Genomic DNA, 22,059 nt, shown 5'->3' with positions numbered 1-22,059 from the left:
AGCAACCATGTAGTTTCAATGCAGGATTAATTGGTGACAATACATGTCTTCTCCCCACGTGTCGGATTAGACAGCGCTGATTACTGTATAAACACATATTCGGGCGGCTTATTTCATGCCGAGATCCGGAATTGACAGCTGCCGCATTACAGAGCTTTTAAAAGATGATAAATGTACTAGCCAGGGACAGGACTGAGATTTTATGCCGTTGTTGACAACTTGCCCGGACTGGACAGCTTCCAGCTTCCACTGTATCTTGAAATAACTACAGCTGTCTTTCAATACACACAAACTCCATCTAGGATGGACAGCAGAGTAGGTCGGTGGTTACAAGACTTGAAAACAGTCTAAGTTTGATCCTACGCTGCTAAATACCTTTTCAAGATCTTTTAATACTTGTACCCATTAAGAGTAGTTCGCTCATTAGCATCAAAAGGCCAAGGAGCCAGAGGTTTGGGCTGTTCTCAACTGGGTTGCAAACAAATATGGCGGATGTAAAAATGTGATGGAATTTTAAAAGCGATGAATGATTAAGTCTCATTTCATGAGACAAACACCTTACAAGCTCCACGGAGCATATAAGGAATGAGTGAAAGAATGTTCCAGAATCTGCATGAAGTTACATCAGTAAACAAACACTGGATCACACGAACGAGATGACAAACGACATAGAGTAACAGCCACTAAGGACATCACAACATGAAAGAGCCAGTCAGCAAGTCTGACCGTCCAGTCCAAATATGTCATTTCTTACAACGTATAATTGATGCTGGAAATATTCTTAGAAAATCCCCACCATTTAAACAATTGATGAGTAAGGAAATCTGTATTGATTTTCACAAAAGAACCATATAGCTCACCTTATTCAATACAACTACAGCCAATGTTATTGTTGCTGAAGTTATTATTATTTTTGGTATTGTTCTCAGTAAGTACATTGTTTGGTACAAAAATATCACATATTGTGTTGCTTTGGTACAAAGTTGTGCGTAAGGCTCTACTGACTTGAATTTGGTGAAATGGTTATGAAAGAATTTAACGTATTTTATAACACAACTATCAAAACTAATGAATAATGACATCATCATCATCATCATCATCATACATGAAGGATGCAAAGTACAGAGGTGTAAAGTAAGGCATTAAAGAACATTTTAACATGAGACAGAATATGAACGACAATATTAATATGTACAGGTTGTATAATGATACCCATCATCATGAGCATCCTCCACCATCAGCATCCCCCGTCTGTAATCAAGTTAGTACATCTCACCAGAGACACCTGTACATTAGTCATTATCAAAGACATGATTAACATATAGTCTTAATTGTACAAACAACTCTGTTTTAGCAGAGATATCTCGTGAGTATGAAAAATAGTTGTCACTTTTTTCTGTTCTGAATTTCAATGCAGAAGCAAATAATGTGGACTTCAATTGAAATGTCATCACAGATATTTTATGTTTTCATATTTACAAACTTAATGTGTATCAATAATGATTTCACATCAGTTCATATTCTCAGACAGAGTAACTATTCTTTTCAAAATTGATTGTGAAATTTGATTATGTTTCATAATAATTGCAAGAATCATGATTTCTTAAATCACAGCATCTCTAGTTAAATCACAGCTTAAATACTTTCATATTCTACATCACGTGTATCTCCATCTTGTTAGGTGTATCTCCATGATGTGAGTGTTTGTCTTTACATATTTACAAATGTGTTTCGATAACAAAAGATACAAGCCAATACAAGATTTGACCATGAAGTAATGCTTTAGAAAAGACAATTATCTAAAGATTGAATTCCAGGAATCCTTCAAAGCAAGCATCACTACAGTCTGTTTGGCGTCTAGAGTAATACTGTTAGCAATAAATACAATTCAAGTGTTAATAAGGTACTACAGACCTGACAACATTCTTTATGTATATATACAAATGAAAACCTGTAATGGACCATATACATCGGTGTTATCTCGCATTTAGATAAACTGCCTTAAAAGAATCCTGAGTGATGGATATAGGAATGTAAAGAGTTATCTCCCCTTGGCTTTCAACGCGGACCTGATGACACTCCAAGGGAATAAGACTTCGTAAATATTCTGTAGTAGGCCTTTATCATAGGGTCTATGAGCCAGGAGTTTCTTCCTCCGCTGAGTGTCTCCTGTTTCAATATATTCCTTCTCAGCCAGATATGACACTTTGTATCGTTCGTTGGTGGTTTGGTTGGTGACCACCAGGTAGAGGTGGTAGCCCATAAATGTGCCCAGGAGCACGATGAGCACAGACAGGGATGCTGCCAGGAATACACAGCGGGGTGCTGCATGAACAGGTGCTGAAACAGAGAGATACTACATCAGGTACTGCATGAACAGGTGCTGAAACAGAGAGATGCTGCATGAACAGGTGCTGAAACAGAGAGATACTACATCAGGTGCTGCATGAACAGGTGCTGAAACAGAGAGATGCTGCATGAACAGGTGCTGAAACAGAGAGATGCTGCATGAACAGGTGCTGAAACAGAGAGATACTACATCATGGTGCCTAAACAGAGAGATGCTGCATGAACAGGTGCTGAAACAGAGAGATGCTGCATGAACAGGTGCTGAAACAGAGAGATACTACATCATGGTGCCTAAACAGAGAGATGCTGCATGAACAGGTGCTGAAACAGAGAGATGCTGCATGAACAGCTGCTGAAACAGAGAGATACTACATCATGGTGCTGAAACAGAGAGATGCTGCATGAACAGGTGCTGAAACAGAGATACTACATCAGGTGCTGCATGAACATATGCTGAAACAGATGATGCATCATGATGCTGCATGAACAGGTGCTGAAACTGATGGTGCTGCATGAACAGGGGCTGAAACAGAGAGATGCTGCATGAACAGGTGCTGAAACAGAGAGATACTTCTTCAGGTGCTGCATGAACAAGTGCTGAAACAGAGAGATGCTGCATCATGATACAGCATGAACAGGTGCTGAAACAGAGAGATACTACTTCAGGTGCTGCATGAACAAGTGCTGAAACAGAGAGATGCTGCATCATGATACTGCATGAACAGGTGCTGAAACAGAGAGATACTACTTCAGGTGCTGCATGAACAAGTGCTGAAACAGAGAGATGCTGCATCATGATACTGCATGAACAGGTGCTGAAACAGAGAGATGCTGCATCATGATACTGCATGAACAGGTGCTCAAACTGATGGTGCTGCATGAACAGGTGCTGAAACAGAGATGCTGTATCATGGTGCTGCATGAACACGTGCTGAAACTGATAGTGCTGCATGAACAGTTGCTGAAACAGAGAGATGCTGCATCGTGATACTGCATGAACAGGTGCTGCATGAACAGGTGCTGAAGCAAAGAGATACTACAGGATTCTGCATGAACAGGTGCTTACACAGATGGTGCTACATGAACAGGTGCTGAAACAGAGGGAGGCTGCATGAACAGGTAATAACAGAAGGATAAATCAACAGGTGCTAATAATGGGCATAGATTACAGATTTGAGATTTCTTGTTCCAAAACCTCAATTTCAAACTTCAGCAATATGTTCAACAGCTTAAATCTTACCTGACACAAAACTGCTAACGTGATGGGCTTCACCTCGCCCGTCCTAGTGTCGACGTACGACGTCTGCAGCAGCTTCATGCGACTGACGATGAGGTACAGAGCCCGAAAACACATGTAGGCCCCGTTGAGGCACATGACGACAAGGGACATGAGGAAGAAGTTGAAGAAGCGGACATTGGCGGCCCCAACGCAGTTGTTGGTCCACACGCAGTGGTGGTCGAAGCGGTGCACACACTTATCACAGATACCTGCGCAAAGGACAAACCTGTACTCTGTGTACAACTCGTAAAGGACATGTGAAAAGAATCAAATTCTACATGTCATCAAACCAAAGGGAGAGAAATGTATGTAGAAAATCATACAGCGATATGCGGTAAAGGGAGTGGTTACCGCAAACATTGTTTTCATATGCAGTTTCTAAAGTCTTTTCATGAAATTGTTTTCAATCATTGTTTCTATAGTTACTTGATTGAGTGGAAATGTGTCTTGAACATTTGATGATTTTTATGTTATAGGGTCATACTACCATAACTAAATGATCAGATGTTTGTGTTTCTTTAAAATAATTATCACTTATTAGGAATACAACATATGTATCATGATGTAATTTGTTTGATAATGGCATTTGTGAGAATGGACCCATGGATTCTCTCATCATCTCTCAGCTTATTCAACCTGTGAAAGTCCAGGTTAGAATGAACTGTCAGTAAACCATGCTTGTCGTAAGAGGCGACTAATGAGATCGGGTGGTCAGGCTCGCTGGCTTGGTTGACACATGTCATCAGTTCCCAATTGCGCAGGTCGATGCTCATGCTGTTGATCACTGGATTGTCTGGTTCAGACTCGATTATTTACAGAACGCCGTCATATAGCTGGAATATTGCTGAGTGTGGTGTAAAACTCAACACACTCACTCACTCAGCTTATTCATATATCCACTTTGGAATATAACTGTGCCAAATAAACTTTTGAAAATCATTTCACCATACGTTAAGTAAGAAGTAGTAACAACCTTCACTCAGAAATTTTGCCCTTGCTTTAAAAAATCAGCCAGGGGGGCCTCTTAGAAATGTGAATTTTCAATTCTGCTTCAAAACCTGGCTCTTTGCGTGGAGGACAAAGTCATTGAAGCATTCCTAAAATGACTTTGAATCTTCTGGAGTCATTGCTCCATTAGCACTTTCCTATTTCTTTTCCACATGGCTGACTGACTGAGTTTGGTTTTACGCGCTTTTAGCAATATTTCAGCAACATTACAGCCGGGGAACACCAGAAATGGGTTTCACACATTGTACCCATGTGGGGATTCGAACCCGGGTCTTCGGCGTTACGAGCCAACGCTTTAACCACTAGGCTACCCCACCGTCCCTTTTCCACATGGAGACACCTTGGCCTGACCCCTGAGTTTAAAACTGATGTGACGTACTATCAGGAAAATTCAGTAATGACTTTTGCTGAAGAAAATGTAACTCGAGCACAAAATAATAAACTTAAACAAACAGATTTCCTTCCAGGCACATACAATTTGAACCATGCATTGGCACTTCCATACATGTATAAGAAATTTCAGACTATGCACATTTTACTATTCTTGTGTCCACTTACTACAGTGTTTGGACCTGGGAGGTTTCTCTAGTTTACATGTACAGCAAACAGCCCCTGATCTGTACAGCAGTTTGTCGGGCTTGTACACGGAACACAGCTTTTCCTGGTTGGTCGGGGTTATCTCCCCTGCACTGGTGGTGCAGCTGTAGTGGAAGCAGGCCAGGTTGATGAAGGCGATGGAGATGGGGACGATGATGTGGTTGGTGTCGGGGTCCAGGGTGTAGAAGACTGGCAGCAGATCCAACATCCAGATAGCGTGACCCATCAGAACCAACAGGCCAAACACACACTGCATAATGTGGTTTCTGGAAGAGGCAGAGCATGTTTTTACAATAGTCTGTCATGCAAACCCTAAAACAAATATATCCAAGAAAGCCCATGCAAGTCTACAATATGTGGCAAATCAAGATGACCACATTCTCAGGAAAAAGAAAGTCTCTGGGCTGCTTTTCATTATGTTTTATGATTATAATTTCGGAGCCATTTTTTCTGTAAAATATGTTCATTTCAGAGACCTGATGTTACTCTAGTTTTTACAACAAAGTCATGATGTCGGTAATACAAGAATCCTGATTTCAGTCAGACAAAACCAGCTCATTTTCAGTTCTTTTAATATGGAGTTTATACAAAGATATAACCAGATAATCACACAACCACAAGTGTTATACTGATTATTTTGAAACGAGTGTCAGAATTCTTACATTACCTAAGTAAGAGCAAGTCTATTGCATGAATTCAGACATGTGTTTCATGAAGTGAGTGAGATAAAATTTAACGTCACATCGGCAATATTGCAGCCATATTGCGACGATGTTTCATGAAGGTAGTACGACACAAAACAAGTAAAATAATTCACACATTACCCATATTTCTTAATTCTTCAGAGCCACTTTGTATCAAAATGAACTGATTACAGCCTCCAAGAAAATCACCCTTGTTAAATGACGTCAATTTTCAGCTATGAAATTTTCAGGATCATGTCATTCTGACCTTATGTCAAATACGATTCTTATTAACTTCACAATTTTTATGACCTCAGTTATTTCTAATCCTATGGGAAATAAAGTACATAAACACCTTATGCCTAAAACGGCTTCTTACTCGTGTCACAGAATGCATCAAGCATTGCAATACACATGCTGTGTGCAAATTCATAAATATTCAGTCACGTTTCAGGTTGGCAGATTTTTGCATTTATTTATTACTGTATCATGTTACTGTGGATCACATTAATGATACACTGACATCTTTTCCTGAATAAATAACTTTTTTATCTTTCTCACACAGTGGGGTGACAACCGGCATCTTTAATACCTCATATATTGTTTAGAGATCACATGGTTTCAGGTTTCATCAGAAATGTACTTATGACAAGCAATCAAAGTAGTTCCTGCGATGTCAATACAGGCAGCAAGTCTTACATGTATCATATATATCTGCCCGGTTTGCATCAACGGGTAGTTCAACTGTGTCTCACAAACTACCTCCCTACTTTGTGTTTACAGGTAGCACAACTGTGTCTCACAAACTACCTCCCTACTTTGTGTTAACAGGTAGCACAACTGTGTCTCACAAACTACCTCCCTACTTTGTGTTAACAGGTAGCACAACTGTGTCTCACAAACTACCTCCCTACTTTGTGTTAACAGGTAGCACAACTGTGTCTCACAAACTACCTCCCTACTTTGTGTTAACAGGTAGCACAACTGTGTCTCACAAACTACCTCCCTACTTTGTGTTAACAGGTAGCACAACTGTGTCTCACAAACTACCTCCTACTTTGTGTTAACAGGTAGCACAACTGTGTCTCACAAACTACCTCCCTACTTTGTGTTAACAGGTAGCACAACTGTGTCTCACAAACTACCTCTCTTTTGTGTTAACTACTTTGTGTTAACAGGTAGCACAACTGTGTCTCACAAACTACCTCCCTACTTTGTGTTAACAGGTAGCATAACTGTGTCTCACAAACTACCTCCCTACTTTGTGTTAACAGGTAGCACAACTGTGTCTCACAAACTACCTCCCTACTTTGTGTTAACAGGTAGCACAACTGTGTCTCACAAACTACCTCCCTACTTTGTGTTAACAGGTAGCACAACTGTGTCTCACAAACTACCTCCCTACTTTGTGTTAACAGGTAGCACAACTGTGTCTCACAAACTACCTCCCTACTTTGTGTTAACAGGTAGCACAACTGTGTCTCACAAACTACCTCCCTACTTTGTGTTAACAGGTAGCACAACTGTGTCTCACAAACTACCTCCCTACTTTGTGTGTTAACAGGTAGCACAACTGTGTCTCACAAACTACCTCCCTACTTTGTGTTAACAGGTAGCACAACTGTGTCTCACAAACTACCTCCCTACTTTGTGTTAACAGGTAGCACAACTGTGTCTCACAAACTACCTCCCTACTTTGTGTTAACAGGTAGCACAACTGTGTCTCACAAACTACCTCCCTACTTTGTGTTAACAGGTAGCACAACTGTGTCTCACAAACTACCTCCCTACTTTGTGTTAACAGGTAGCACAACTGTGTCTCTCACAAACTACCTCCCTACTTTGTGTTAACAGGTAGCACAACTGTGTCTCACAAACTACCTCCCTACTTTGTGTTAACAGGTAGCACAACTGTGTCTCACAAACTACCTCCCTACTTTGTGTTAACAGGTAGCACAACTGTGTCTCACAAACTACCTCCCTACTTTGTGTTAACAGGTAGCACAACTGTGTCTCACAAACTACCTCCTACTGTGTTAACAGGTAGCACAACTGTGTCTCCAAACTACTACTTTGTGTGTTAACAGGTAGCACAACTGTGTCTCACAAACTACCTCCCTACTTTGTGTTAACAGGTAGCACAACTGTGTCTCACAAACTACCTCCCTACTTTGTGTTAACAGGTAGCACAACTGTGTCTCTCACAAACTACCTCCCTACTTTGTGTTAACAGGTAGCACAACTGAGTCTCACAAACTACCTCCCTACTTTGTGTTAACAGGTAGCACAACTGTGTCTCACAAACTACCTCCCTACTTTGTGTTAACAGGTAGCACAACTGTGTCTCACAAACTACCTCCCTACTTTGTGTTAACAGGTAGCACAACTGTGTCTCACAAACTACCTCCCCTACTTTGTGTAACAGGTAACAGGTGTTAGCACAACTGTGTTGTGGGTCACAAACTCTCTCTACCTCCCTACTTTGTGTTAACAGGTAGCACACCTCCCCTACTGTGTCTCACAAACTACCTCCCTACTTTGTGTTAACAGGTAGCACAACTGTGTCTCACAAACTACCTCCCTACTTTGTGTTAACAGGTAGCACAACTGTGTCTCTAAACTACCTCCCTACTTTGTGTTAACAGGTAGCACAACTGTGTCTCACAAACTACCTCCCTACTTTGTGTTAACAGGTAGCACAACTGTGTCTCACAAACTACCTCCCTACTTTGTGTTAACAGGTAGCACAACTGTGTCTCACAAACTACCTCCCTACTTTGTGTTAACAGGTAGCACAACTGTGTCTCACAAACTACCTCCCTACTTTGTGTTAACAGGTAGCACAACTGTGTCTCACAAACTACCTCCCACTTTGTCACAAAACTGTGTCTACTACCTCCCTACTTTGTGTTAACAGGTAGCACAACTGTGTCTCACAAACTACCTCCCTACTTTGTGTTAACAGGTAGCACAACTGTGTCTCACAAACTACCTCCCTACTTTGTGTTAACAGGTAGCACAACTGTGTCTCACAAACTACCTCCCTACTTTGTGTTAACAGGTAGCACAACTGTGTCTCACAAACTACCTCCCTACTTTGTGTTAACAGGTAGCACAACTGTGTCTCACAAACTACCTCCCTACTTTGTGTTAACAGGTAGCACAACTGTGTCTCTAAACTACCTCCCTACTTTGTGTTAACAGGTAGCACAACTGTGTCTCACAAACTACCTCCCTACTTTGTGTTAACAGGTAGCACAAAACTGTGTCTCACAAACTACCTCCCTACTTTGTGTTAACAGGTAGCACAACTGTGTCTCACAAAACTACCTCCCTACTTTGTGTTAACAGGTAGCACAACTGTGTCTCACAAACTACCTCCCTACTTTGTGTTAACAGGTAGCACAACTGTGTCTCACAAACTACCTCCCTACTTTGTGTTAACAGGTAGCACAACTGTGTCTCACAAACTACCTCCCTACTTTGTGTTAACAGGTAGCACAACTGTGTCTCACAAACTACCTCCCTACTTTGTGTTAACAGGTAGCACAACTGTGTCTCACAAACTACCTCCCTACTTTGTGTTAACAGGTAGCACAACTGTGTCTCACAAACTACCTCCCTACTTTGTGTTAACAGGTAGCACAACTGAGTCTCACAAACTACCTCCCTACTTTGTGTTAACAGGTAGCACAACTGTGTCTCACAAACTACCTCCCTACTTTGTGTTAACAGGTAGCACAACTGTGTCTCACAAACTACCTCCCTACTTTGTGTTAACAGGTAGCACAACTGTGTCTCACAAACTACCTCCCTACTTTGTGTTAACAGGTAGCACAAACTGTGTCTCACAAACTACCTCCCTACTTTGTGTTAACAGGTAGCACAACTGTGTCTCACAAACTACCTCCCTACTTTGTGTTAACAGGTAGCACAACTGTGTCTCACAAACTACCTCCCTACTTTGTGTTAACAGGTAGCACAACTGTGTCTCAGGTAGCACAACTGTGTCTCACAAACTACCTCCCTACTTTGTGTTAACAGGTAGCACAACTGTGTCCTCCCCACTTTGTGTTAACAGGTAGCACAACTGAGTCTCCCCTCCTACTTTGTGTTAACAGGTAGCACAACTGTGTCTCACAAACTACCTCCCTACTTTGTGTTAACAGGTAGCACAACTGTGTCTCACAAACTACCTCCCTACTTTGTGTTAACAGTAGCACAACTGTGTCTCACAGGTTAGCACAACTGTGTCTCACAAACTACCTCCCTACTTTGTGTTAACAGGTAGCACAACTGTGTCTCACAAACTACCTCCCTACTTTGTGTTAACAGGTAGCACAACTGTGTCTCACACTACCTCCCTACTTTGTGTTAACAGGTAGCACAACTGTGTCTCACAAACTACCTCCCTACTTTGTGTTAACAGGTAGCACAACTGTGTCTCACAAACTACCTCCTACTTTGTGTTAACAGGTAGCACAACTGTGTCTCACAAACTACCTCCCTACTTTGTGTTAACAGGTAGCACAACTGTGTCTCACAAACTACCTCCCTACTTTGTGTTAACAGGTAGCACAACTGTGTCTCACAAACTACCTCCCTACTTTGTGTTAACAGGTAGCACAACTGTGTCTCACAAACTACCTCCCTACTTTGTGTTAACAGGTAGCACAAACTGTGTCTCACAAACTACCTCCCTACTTTGTGTTAACAGGTAGCACAACTGTGTCTCACAAACTACCTCCCTACTTTGTGTTAACAGGTAGCACAACTGTGTCTCACAAACTACCTCCCTACTTTGTGTTAACAGGTAGCACAACTGTGTCTCACAAACTACCTCCCTACTTTGTGTTAACAGGTAGCACAACTGTGTCTCACAAACTACCTCCCTACTTTGTGTTAACAGGTAGCACAACTGTGTCTCACAAACTACCTCCCTACTTTGTGTGTTAACAGGTAGCACAACTGTGTCTCACAAACTACCTCCCTACTTTGTGTTAACAGGTAGCTCACACAACTGTGTCTCACAAACTACCTCCCTACTTTGTGTTAACAGGTAGCACAACTGTGTCTCACAAACTACCTCCCTACTTTGTGTTAACAGGTAGCACAACTGTGTCTCACAAACTACCTCCCTACGTAGTGTAAACAGGTAGCACAACTGTGTCTCACAAACTACCTCCCTACTTTGTGTTAACAGGTAGCACAACTGTGTCTCACAAACTACCTCCCTACTTAGTGTTAACAGGTAGCACAACTGTGTCTCACAAACTACCTCCCTACTTAGTGTTAACAGGTAGCACAGCTGTGTCTCACAAACTACCTCCCTACTTAGTGTTAACAGGTAGCACAACTGTGTCTCACAAACTACCTCCCTACTTTGTGTTAACAGGTAGCACAACTGTGTCTCACAAACTACCTCCCTACTTTGTGTTAACAGGTAGCACAAGCTGTGTCTCACAAACTACCTCCCTACTTTGTGTTAACAGGTAGCACAACTGTGTCTCACAAACTACCTCCCTACTTTGTGTTAACAGGTAGCACAACTGTGTCTCACAAACTACCTCCCTACTTTGTGTTAACAGGTAGCCCAACTGTGTCTCACAAACTACCTCCCTACTTTGTGTTAACAGGTAGCTCAACTGTGTCTCACAAACTACCTCCCTACTTTGTGTTAACAGGTAGCACAACTGTGTCTCACAAACTACCTCCCTACTTTGTGTTAACAGGTAGCACAACTGTGTCTCACAAACTACCTCCCTACTTAGTGTTAACAGGTAGCACAACTGTGTCTCACAAACTACCTCCCTACTTAGTGTTAACAGGTAGCACAACTGTGTCTCACAAACTACCTCCCTACTTTGTGTTAACGAGGTGTTAACAGGTAGCACAACTGTGTCTCACAAACTACCTCCCTACTTAGTGTTAACAGGTAGCACAACTGTGTCTCACAAACTACCTCCCTACGTAGTGTTAACAGGTAGCACAACTGAGTCTCACAAACTAGTTTTCCCTACCTTGTATTAAACAGGTAGTATGCAGAGTCGGATCCGATCTGGAGGACTGAGCTTGGGATGCAGAACATCACAGTCTGAAAGAGATCTCCAGTTACATCACATCATGATATGTTCATTCTATTGGCAATTGACCAATGAAATTTGATTTCCATTTATCAAAAGACAATGGTTGCCAATTGAATAAAATCATTGCTGCATGACCATTTTCAAATAAACATTTCTTCCCATAACATATTCTAAACTCACATGATTCATATGATCGATGCAGATATCATGGCAGTAGAAAAATTACAAAAATAAATGATGACACGTCACACGCTTTACATAGGTATCCCTTTGAAAGTTTGGTAAATATTCCAATCTTTACTACCCGTGAAGGTCCGGGTTAAATCTTTACTACCCATGAAGGTCCGGGTTAGAATGAACCTTCAGTAACCTATGCTTGTCGTAAGAGGCGACTAACGGGATCAGGTGGTCAGGCTCGCTGGCTTTGTTGACACATGTCATTGGTTCCCAATTGTGCAGATCGATGCTCATGCTGTTGATCACTGGATTGTCTTGTCCAGACTCGATTATTTACAGACCGCCGCCATATTGCTGGAATATTGCTGAATGTGGCGTAAAACCAACTCACTCACTCCAATCTTTACTCAGTACCTGTATTACGTTTTCCTTCAGTCTGCCCACCACACCACTATTCAGCAACGGGTGGTTTCCAAACAAGTAAAACACGACAAACAATCCAAAAAGGGATATGTAGATGGTGAAGAGGAGGATGAAGTCCATGATGGCTCGGTAGGTCAGGTCAAGGTCAAGGCTAATGGGTCAGGTCACGCACTACTATCAACGATGGCTTACTGGCGTGAAGACGTTAGAAGTACTACATCACAGTTTTGTCACCTGCAGCAAAAGAGATCAATATCTGTGAGTCAGTGTGACTACAACTTTAGAAAAATAACATTAAATGTTTAAGAAAGTGATAAAATTCATTATTGTCTGCTTTTAATCCAGTCTAAGTAAACTTAGACTCAGTATTATTCGTTACACTGCTGAGTCGAAGGTCGCGTCAGCTAATGTTTGAGCGACCTATGACCGCCCAATCAAACGCGAGATGGCAACACGGATGTAACCAATCAGACAATGGTTACTCTTTATTTCAGTAACACCATGAACACTAAAACAGACATTTTTACAACAGTATTTGTTTCACTGTATCTGGGTAAGACCACCAAACCCTGTTATATTAGTCAGGCAGCTTCATAAAAAAAAGACAGCTACAGCTGTAGGGAGGAGCTTGTGCGCATTTGTTTACCGACATTTGGGAAGGTGTCTGACCTCTTGTATTCCAGCCTACCATTATCATCATACATTCATTGCTAAAGCCGACCAAACAAGGAAATATGAAAGTGGCAAGAATCCAGAATGTATACAGATATATATCTAAAATAACACAAGCTGTCTCAAAACTTTCATGTGACTATGATTACTCCATTCAAGCCCATACAGCATTCATTTCATTAGTGTAGATGGCATGATTGAAGTTTCACCGATCGTGGCCTCCAGTTCTTTTATGAGGGACATAAATCGCCTACACACGGGGATGAATCAAGCATAACGTCATGATTCACACATATCGTGTTGTTAATCTCAATTATTGGTAATCAATAATGTGTCCATGTTCGAAATAGGCGTGAAAGTAAAACATCAAAGTGGCAAGCCGTCTTTCAAGTGTCGAAATATAAGCATTGAGAAGTCCTTGGGAAGAGACATATGTGACAAGGTGACTTTGACATGATACATCGATTTGTCAAATGTCAAGATTCATTTACATTGCAGAAATCATGTCCATCTGCAGTATATCGACAACACACGACATTTGGGTTGGCAAAACCACAGCTCTATTTTAGTTTCTGTTCAACGAGCAGAGAAACCTTTACCTCGGGTTCCACGTGCAACATATTCTGCTCTATCATCTGAAGAACAGCGCCAGCGCTTCCCCGTTGCCAAGACGCCACGGATCGTCAAAACAAACGCTGTTCTTTCGGCGTGTTTACAACTTCAGCAGCCATTCTTACGCACGTGTGAAACCGGAAGTTTACATCAACAGCTTCTCACGTGGCGTCACGTGACATAATATTGATCAGCGCGCTAGCTTCGAACGCAACTTGTTGCTGTTGATCGATATAGGATTTATTCACTATGCAGCGGTGAGACATCGTTTGATAGGTCGCGCTGAACAGGTAAATGTGTGTCACTGCGATGGACTGAGATGAAACGGCTTCAAAGGTAACTTTTCTAAATGTTGACAGCTTCACAAATCACGTGATTATCAACTAATTGGTTTTCTTGTGAAAGTGAAGGTGTTAGTTCAAAAGACTTTTACAATTAATGCATTTGTCGAGAATATTCAAGATATGACATTCTCCATCATCTATGCAAGTGCATGTAGATTACTGTCAGTACACTCAAACAGTAACCCCTTCGTACTTTCTATGATACTTTCAAAACATCTTAGCAGAAATATTGTTTCCTTAAGAGATAGAATACAGTGTAATCTTTTGTGCAAGAAACTGAGAAATATTCCAACAGTGCTCTTCAATAACAGTCATATTATGTTCAATAATATATTCACCATTTGGCACAAAGGTTTTATTGATTTTATAAGTACACACCCTAATAGCTCAGTATATAAATATGATTAATGCTGTATTACTTGTTAGCTATACACAATATGTTGGAATATGTATGTGGATATAAGCACAGTGTAAAGTGGCACTTCTTTCCCTGAATTTGGCTGTGATGAACACAATCTATGTGGCGATGTTCCAAATCAGACGTTGAGTATCCAAATTAATGTGATGATTGTGAATAATAGATGAACTCATGGAGCTCTGACTAAGGCCAGGTGACTGCACTTTTGACCTAATTGAGTTGGTTCAGGATCCTAACGGTAAATTTTGAAATGATGCAGAACTTCTGTTTGTGTGAAAGAGAAATTTGGTACGTACATATGTCATACCTGTCAACTCTCACGCATTTGGCGTGAGTCTCACGCTTTATTGACAAATGTCATGCTCTCACGCCTCCAAATAATAATCTCACGCATATCTGGTAGCCAAGAATAATTTCAAAATTAATACGCATTTTCGTTCGTTTTTGCGTAAAGTTGAACATTGAAAGAACGCCTGAATGAACAAAGTACTAAAACGATGTTTATGCGAATGATTCGGCTTATTATTTATTAGCATGCATCTTTTAGTGTCAAAATAATGCCACCAGAAGGCTCCAAATGCTCCTGAAAATCACTAAACTTCATTTTCGGGGGCGGGGGGCTTCGTCCCCCAGAGACCCCCCACCAGGGCATCGCCCTCGACATGACCCCGGCTGGACCCCGGCTTAATTTTTTCAGTCTCACTCCAAACCATCTTTAGGGGTTGACAGCTCTGATATGTTTGTGTTTTATTATGTTTTAGACTTTGGTTTTGGAGATAGATGTAAAATTATAAACTTTTCTCATTCCACAGGTAGACACCTTTGTTCTTTTCCAACTAGTACACTGTTCATTTGGGTTGAGTGAGTTTTGTAAACTAGCTGTCATTTCACTTATCACAGACTACTGATCATGTTTATTCCTTTATTGTCTGTTGATTTGTGAGGGTTTAATGACATTTGATTCAACTTTAATATGATTTTGATTAAAAATTTATGGAACTTCAATTTCAGAATTGTTCTGTCCCCAAAATGGACTATACTTAAAGAAAGTAAGGAATAAGAAGATTCGCAGCCATTGATGGATACCTAATCTGAGTGATATCTCCAGTACAGTAATTTGTGAATTGTTTAACCAACGCCATGCCGCTGAGGGTGCCAGTGAAGTGGCCTCTGTCTTATGGCTTTCAGATATATGGGCGTGGTCCATGTTATGTTATCTATGTGGAGAAGGGCAGTGTTGCTCATCGGTCAGGGCTTATGCCGGAGACCAGCTTCTGCAGCTGGAGGGACGAGATGTGACGGCTCTGTCGGCAGAATCATTGAGAATACTCGCCAAACAAAGCCGTGCCCAGCCTCCAGGAGTCGAAGTAGTGTCATGTCTGTGTCAAGTGGATATACCCGCTCGGAATGCAACAGGGTACGGATTTACTCTAGTGGAAGGGCGCCCTCTGGTTGTGGGAGCTGTCGACTTCGGAAGTCCTGCCTACAGAGCCGGACTAAGGATAGGTGCGTATTGGGAAACACCCTGTCTAGATTCTTGGTCGGAATTGGTCCCCAGCAACCTTTGCTGACCATATTGGTCTGATGGTCACTCAGTGCAGGCATGGTCATCTGCATGTCACTGTACCCTTGTATCAATGATCGCAGTATCAATCACAGGATTATCTAGTCCAACTTAATTACCGTTATTTACAGGCCACTTTCATATTGCTCAAGGGTTTTACGTGACGTGTAAACGTGCGTCCAGTACACACAAAGGTAGATAATGTACGCAGAAAAACAATTCACTGCATCCAAAAGGATGCAAAATATTATTCATTGTACCCACAACACATCTATGACTTTGCTAAGTGTTTGGTTGTTTCTTTCAGAGCAGTTACATGCATCATTTCATCCATCAGTCCACATGATCAATGATTCATTCAAGGTTCTCAAGAAATTATCAAAACATACACTCCTCTACACTGTTTTCTCCACAGGACCCTCATATTGTCATCAAGGCCCCTTAAAACTAATAATTAGGGGTCCCCGCGACTCCCATGTGAGTCAAGGTAAAATCCTGAGGTGGAATATTTCTGAATGTGGTTTAAACAGTAAAGAAACGTATATCAATATCCCATCACACACACGTATATATTCACCTGGCACTATCTTTACGATGTTCACTGTTTGCTGGATAAAAACACAAACAAAAACTTAACCTTTACAAAATACATGTATACAATGAGAATTCTGGTTTACCACTTTCCTAAAGATACACTTATCATGTTTTATAGAAAAACAAACGCTATTCTTGTTTTTCCAACCAAGAATACCAACAATAACAACTAGACACATGTTGAACTCAGCTCTCTGATACGATGTCAGTTGTGAAGCTTGGATACAGTGTCCGTTTCAAATGGACCCGTGAGGATCCGGGCTAGAATTGATCTTCAGTAACCCATGCCTGTTGTAAGACACAACTACGGGATCAGGTGGTCAGACTCACAGATTTATTGTATCCCAATTGCGCAGATTGATGCTCATGCTGTTGATCACTGGGTTGTCTGGTCCAGGCTCGATTATTTACAGACTGCTCCCATAGAGCTGGAATATTGCAGAGTGCGGCGTAAAACTAAACTCACTCACACACTGTTTCAAATGAGGCATGTTTTTAATCGATGAAGGAAAAAAAGAACCACAGCTGTCTTAGACTGCATATGATGCCAAAATTCAAAAATAAATTCTCAAAAGACATTTAACTGTGTCTTTGAAACTCTGCAATTCACTGTTCCATTATCATATTTCATATATGAGCCTTACCATATGTTATATATAGGAAATATACATATCTGTTTAGAGTTAGGTTACTTCGTATTTAAATGATCAAGAGCTTTAGTGATTTTTGCAACAGTATGCATTGTCAAAACAGCTGTTTCAATCTGAGATGTTTTTTATGTGATTTGAAGACTGATTGACCAATAAGAATCATGTATGTTCAAAGTTCAGGGTTGAATCAATCTAATCTTCCCAAGAAATCCAATAAAAATTAACAGTACTACTTAAAAGTTATGAATCACAGATTTCATCATGGATTCCTTGGAGTGAAACTGAAATCAGTTCCTTAAAGCACTAAGGAGATCATAGCTCACATACTTTGAATTATACTTAAGGTAGGCATAGCATTACAGATGCTCTATGGACCAGAATTCTTTCCTGCCAAGTTGGTCTTTACCTGGGATCTATTCACAGGTGCACCATCTGTGAAAAGCTGACCCCCAAATGTCACTCTCTCACTCACTCTGACTCCTCTGGCACTCACCTCACTCACCTCTACTCACTCACTCCTCCCCAAATCACTCACCTCACCTCATTCACCTCACTCACCTCACTCACTCACTCACTCACTCCTCACCAACCACAAGCACCCATACACTCCCAACCAACCAACTGACCACTCAATTCAAACAATCAATCCACCAAGCCAATCAAGGTTACCAGTTTCAACCCATTGTTTTCCAACCATGTAACCAATCAGTCAGTCAATCCACAAAGCATGCAAAACACTACAGGTTGCCAGTTTCAAATCCTCTACTGTCCTCTGTTGCTCAGATAGTTAACATTGGTACTGCAACAAAGAGCACATCAGGAACATTCCAAGCGTGGTCACCAAGGCATATGGCCAGTGCTAACATAACAGCACCATCAGCCTAATTACTGCAGTAACAACCACCATGCATGATTTATTTACAACTGGGTCTGCAATATTAATGTTCCTGGCAAGCAGGAATCACATCACTATGGCTCAGTACATCAGGGGCTAGTGGAAAATGTGATATACACATGTTAATTTTTGTGTTTTAGTTTTTCAAAAAAACAGTCTTTGTTTCTTATTAGTCATTGAAATTTGCGAGAAAAATTGAGGAGATATAGTAATCCGGGACCAGTTGGCTTTTGGTTTTCTTTTAAGTCTGAAATATATAATATTCACTCTATTTCTCTACCTGTATGATGTTTTATAGGGGTGGCTATTGCAGAGAAGTTTCATATTGCGATATATTGCGATGCGAAAGCATGTATTGCGATATGTATTGCAATATATTGCATGAAGTATTTTTAAACAAAAACTACTTATAATCGAGTTACTTCTTGATTTATAGAGCAAAAGCACAACAAAATCACTAGGCTTGATTAAGCTTTAATAACAACTTTTAATCATGATAAAATAAGAATGTGAATAATATTTGGCACAAATGAAACAAGGACATATTCGAACATTTCCGAGTGTTACGAAGTTTTCTGAATGCCCTGAAAGTCAAAATACCCGGTTTTCGATCAGCGTATCGCAATACGTATCATTTTCATGTCTGAACCATTAAATACCGGTAAATCGGTTATATTGCGCAGCCCTGATGTTTTACAGTATTTTTTAAGTAATACAATAATGCACATAATACCAGACCTGTGAAGATCTGGGTTTGAACTAGTCTTCAACAACCCATGATTGTTGTAAGGTGTGGTCATCGAGACTGTATGGGTCTGATGGTCAGCCTTGCTGACTTGGTTGACACATCTCATCATATCCCTATTGCAGACATTGATGCTCTTGATGTCAGTCACTGGATTGTCTGGTCCGGACTAAATTATTGACAGACCACCGTCCTATAGCTGGAATATTGCTGAGTGTGGTTCAAACAAACAAACAAACAAACAAACAAACATGTCTCAGTCATACCAATCTTGTCACAGTGAACATGGGAATGATGTTGGACATACTGACAGTCTGTGTTCACACGATATTCCTCAATTTTATCCAAACGTTCCATAATTTTTTTATGTAAATGTCACTGTTAAATTAACTTGGGTATAAAGAAGAAATTCAAATGTTTTTAAGATTAGCAACTGAGTGTGTTACTGTTAGGTCATGATTGTTTGAAGAGTACATCAGCTGTATCAGGTTATATCTGTTTAAAACCCTTGAGTATCAGATCCTGGCACAACTAAGGGACAAAACTCTGCAGGGTCCTAGAGAACTACTCTGCCCATACATCCATTTATGTAAAAACGTAAATATTTCATCCATGATATCTGCCCCAATAGACATGCATGTTTTGGACTCAAATCAGTGATAAATCAATTCTGAAATATCAATTTTGGAAGAATCGTTTTCAACGTATGCTGAATAAACCTGAGAATGGATTATGATAGCATGAAACCCAATTGACTCACTAACATTGTGACTTCTAGGTGATGTGATTCTGGAGGTGAACAACCAGCCCGCCTCTAAGTCTAGATGATGTGGGGAGACTATCCAAGGCGGGACGGATGAGTCTCCTAACCATCCCAGTCGGACGGACCGCCAACATGCTGCAAGTGGAGAAGAACCTGAACAAGTCCACACCTGCCAAACACCGGGTCCAGAGGGCCAGGGACCTCCATGACAAGGTAGGCACAATATTATCTCTCAGGCGATGGTTATTTAAGTATTTTCTTACAGATTTGACTCATCATAGCCAAGAACCAGAATCAGAATATAAGATAAAAAGTGTTTTATATATATTTTCATGTTCCCAAATGCTGTAGATTTAATTATAAAAACAACTTGAAAATCTAACAAAAAGTAACTTTCAATATGTTAGGTTATACTTGATAAACCTGTGAAGATCCGAGTTAGAACTGGTCTTCAGTAACCCATGTTTGTCGTAAGAGGCGACTAATGGGATCGGATGGTCAGGCTCACTGACTTGGTTGACACATGTCATCGTATCCCAATTGCTTAGATCGATGCTCATGCTGTTGATCACTGGATTGTCTGGTCCAGACTGGATTATTTACAGACTGCCGCCATATAGCTGGAATATTGCTGAGTGCTGTGTAAAACTAAACTCACTCACTCACTCACTTGATCAATTGCATTGCATTACCTTTGGCAACTGATCAACAAACAAAGCTTTCTACAGACGTAAGTACATATACACCTCTTACTAGGGTTGGACAAGTCTATATGTAACCCAGGATCCTACCTGGGTACCTGCTGTGGGTCTCAAGTACTGGGAACAAAATGGTCAATTGTGCATTGTTTTACTTGGACCCTGGCTAAAACTATCAAGACTTTCCCACAAACCAAGCCAATTCTGATATCCACAGCCAACCAGGAAATACTAGAGAATCTGTATAAACAGGTTCTTGAAAAGTTTCTGTTATTATTCTGTTTTTATGTCAACATAACTTGTAATGTTGGGTCGCCTGGTGGTTAAAGTGTCTGCCCGTCATACCAAAGATCTGGGTTCGATTCCCCACATGGATATAACTGGAATATTGCAAAAGCGGCATAAAACTAAACTTAGACACTCACTCACTTGTAATGTAATAAATTGTACACATTGTGATACAGGAGTATCAATGTATTGTATCCTGAGCCTTATATCATTATAACTATACTACTCACACTTTGCTAAGAATTACAAAAATTCCCAACTTTACTTAAACAGCCACTTTAATTTAACCCTATGCACATGATACATGAGTTACCATAAAAATGGTTTTCATGGCACCAATCAACCATTTTGCAAATCATGGAACGAGTCATTGACAAGTACACAACACCTGTCAATAGCAGGTATGGGATCCACAAGATGAAATTACATACTGAAACCTAGTAGATCCATGCTTACAATAAGCTTAGATATTTAAACCAAATTAGACCCCACATCATAGTTTTCTGTTGAATCAATGATTTGATCCTTAGCAAAGTGTGAATAGTATATGTATTGAGCCTGAGCATGATATCTCTATACAATATTGTACTGCTATAACATTACACCACAGTAATACAGGCAGGGATGGAAATAACCCATTGCGCGACGCCCGAGTCCAGCGTTTTTTTCTGTCGGGCAAGCAAATTTGTATATCACACTGTACCGGTGTCCAGTTGATATTCCAATGTTAATTATGTTGTTTATTTCAAAAATCAACAAGAAAATGGCCGGTATAGTGGAAAAATTATCAGGGCAAGTGATTTTACATGTGCCACTGTACCGGAGTACACTAGCAATTTTAGAGTTATTTCCACCCCTGACAGGGCTCCAGATAAGGGCCGTATCGGCGTAGGTACGGATAAAAGAATATATATAATACGGTAGAAAATAGTTTAGAAAACGTAGCAGATACGCACCACAGCAATGGTGTACGGTCTTAGAATCATTTACAGATGTATTTATCTAAAAAAAGTATTCAATTTGTTTTATTGTTTATTGACCTGTTTACTCAAGACTAGCAATGTTGTGGTGCATATATGAAACGAAACACAAGATTACTGATACGCCATTAAATTCCATTCAGTACTCTAAATGTACTCTTAAGATTTTCCAGTACTCCTATATTGAAAAAATAAGGAGTACGTACTCCTGATGTTGAAAAATTATCTGGAGCC

General features: G+C 40.6%; 1 protein-coding gene and 1 long non-coding RNA gene across 3 annotated transcripts; one reads left to right on the top strand and one right to left on the bottom strand.

Moving 5' to 3' along the window:
• Positions 1-1,052: 1,052 nt before the first annotated feature.
• LOC124284181 (palmitoyltransferase ZDHHC4-like) lies at positions 1,053-14,012 on the bottom strand. 2 transcript variants are annotated; one of them, XM_046720242.1, is made up of 7 exons: positions 13,874-14,012; positions 12,594-12,836; positions 11,937-12,010; positions 5,195-5,499; positions 3,590-3,837; positions 3,220-3,238; positions 1,053-2,322 (listed from the first exon to the last, which is right to left on the bottom strand). In XM_046720242.1, exons 2-7 carry the CDS (start codon positions 12,720-12,722, stop codon positions 2,042-2,044), a joined length of 1,056 nt encoding a protein of 351 aa, XP_046576198.1. In that variant the 5' UTR covers positions 12,723-12,836; positions 13,874-14,012; the 3' UTR covers positions 1,053-2,041. The 2 variants fall into 2 exon arrangements, with proteins under 2 accessions (XP_046576198.1, XP_046576197.1); XM_046720241.1 differs by lacking the exon at positions 3,220-3,238 and having other exon boundaries at positions 1,053-2,340.
• Positions 14,013-14,118: 106 nt separating this feature from the next.
• On the top strand, positions 14,119-19,909 carry LOC124284180. The gene is made up of 3 exons (XR_006900489.1): positions 14,119-14,222; positions 15,660-16,154; positions 19,875-19,909. It is a non-coding gene; the product is annotated as an uncharacterized LOC124284180 (long non-coding RNA).
• The last annotated feature ends 2,150 nt before the right edge of the window (positions 19,910-22,059 follow it).

Source organism: Haliotis rubra, unplaced genomic scaffold (genome assembly GCF_003918875.1).
Source record: "Haliotis rubra isolate DU_JTF1 unplaced genomic scaffold, ASM391887v1 Scf33, whole genome shotgun sequence".
In the NCBI taxonomy this organism is placed as follows: domain Eukaryota; kingdom Metazoa; phylum Mollusca; class Gastropoda; order Lepetellida; family Haliotidae; genus Haliotis; species Haliotis rubra.
This window is presented reverse-complemented; position numbering and strand designations above follow the sequence as displayed.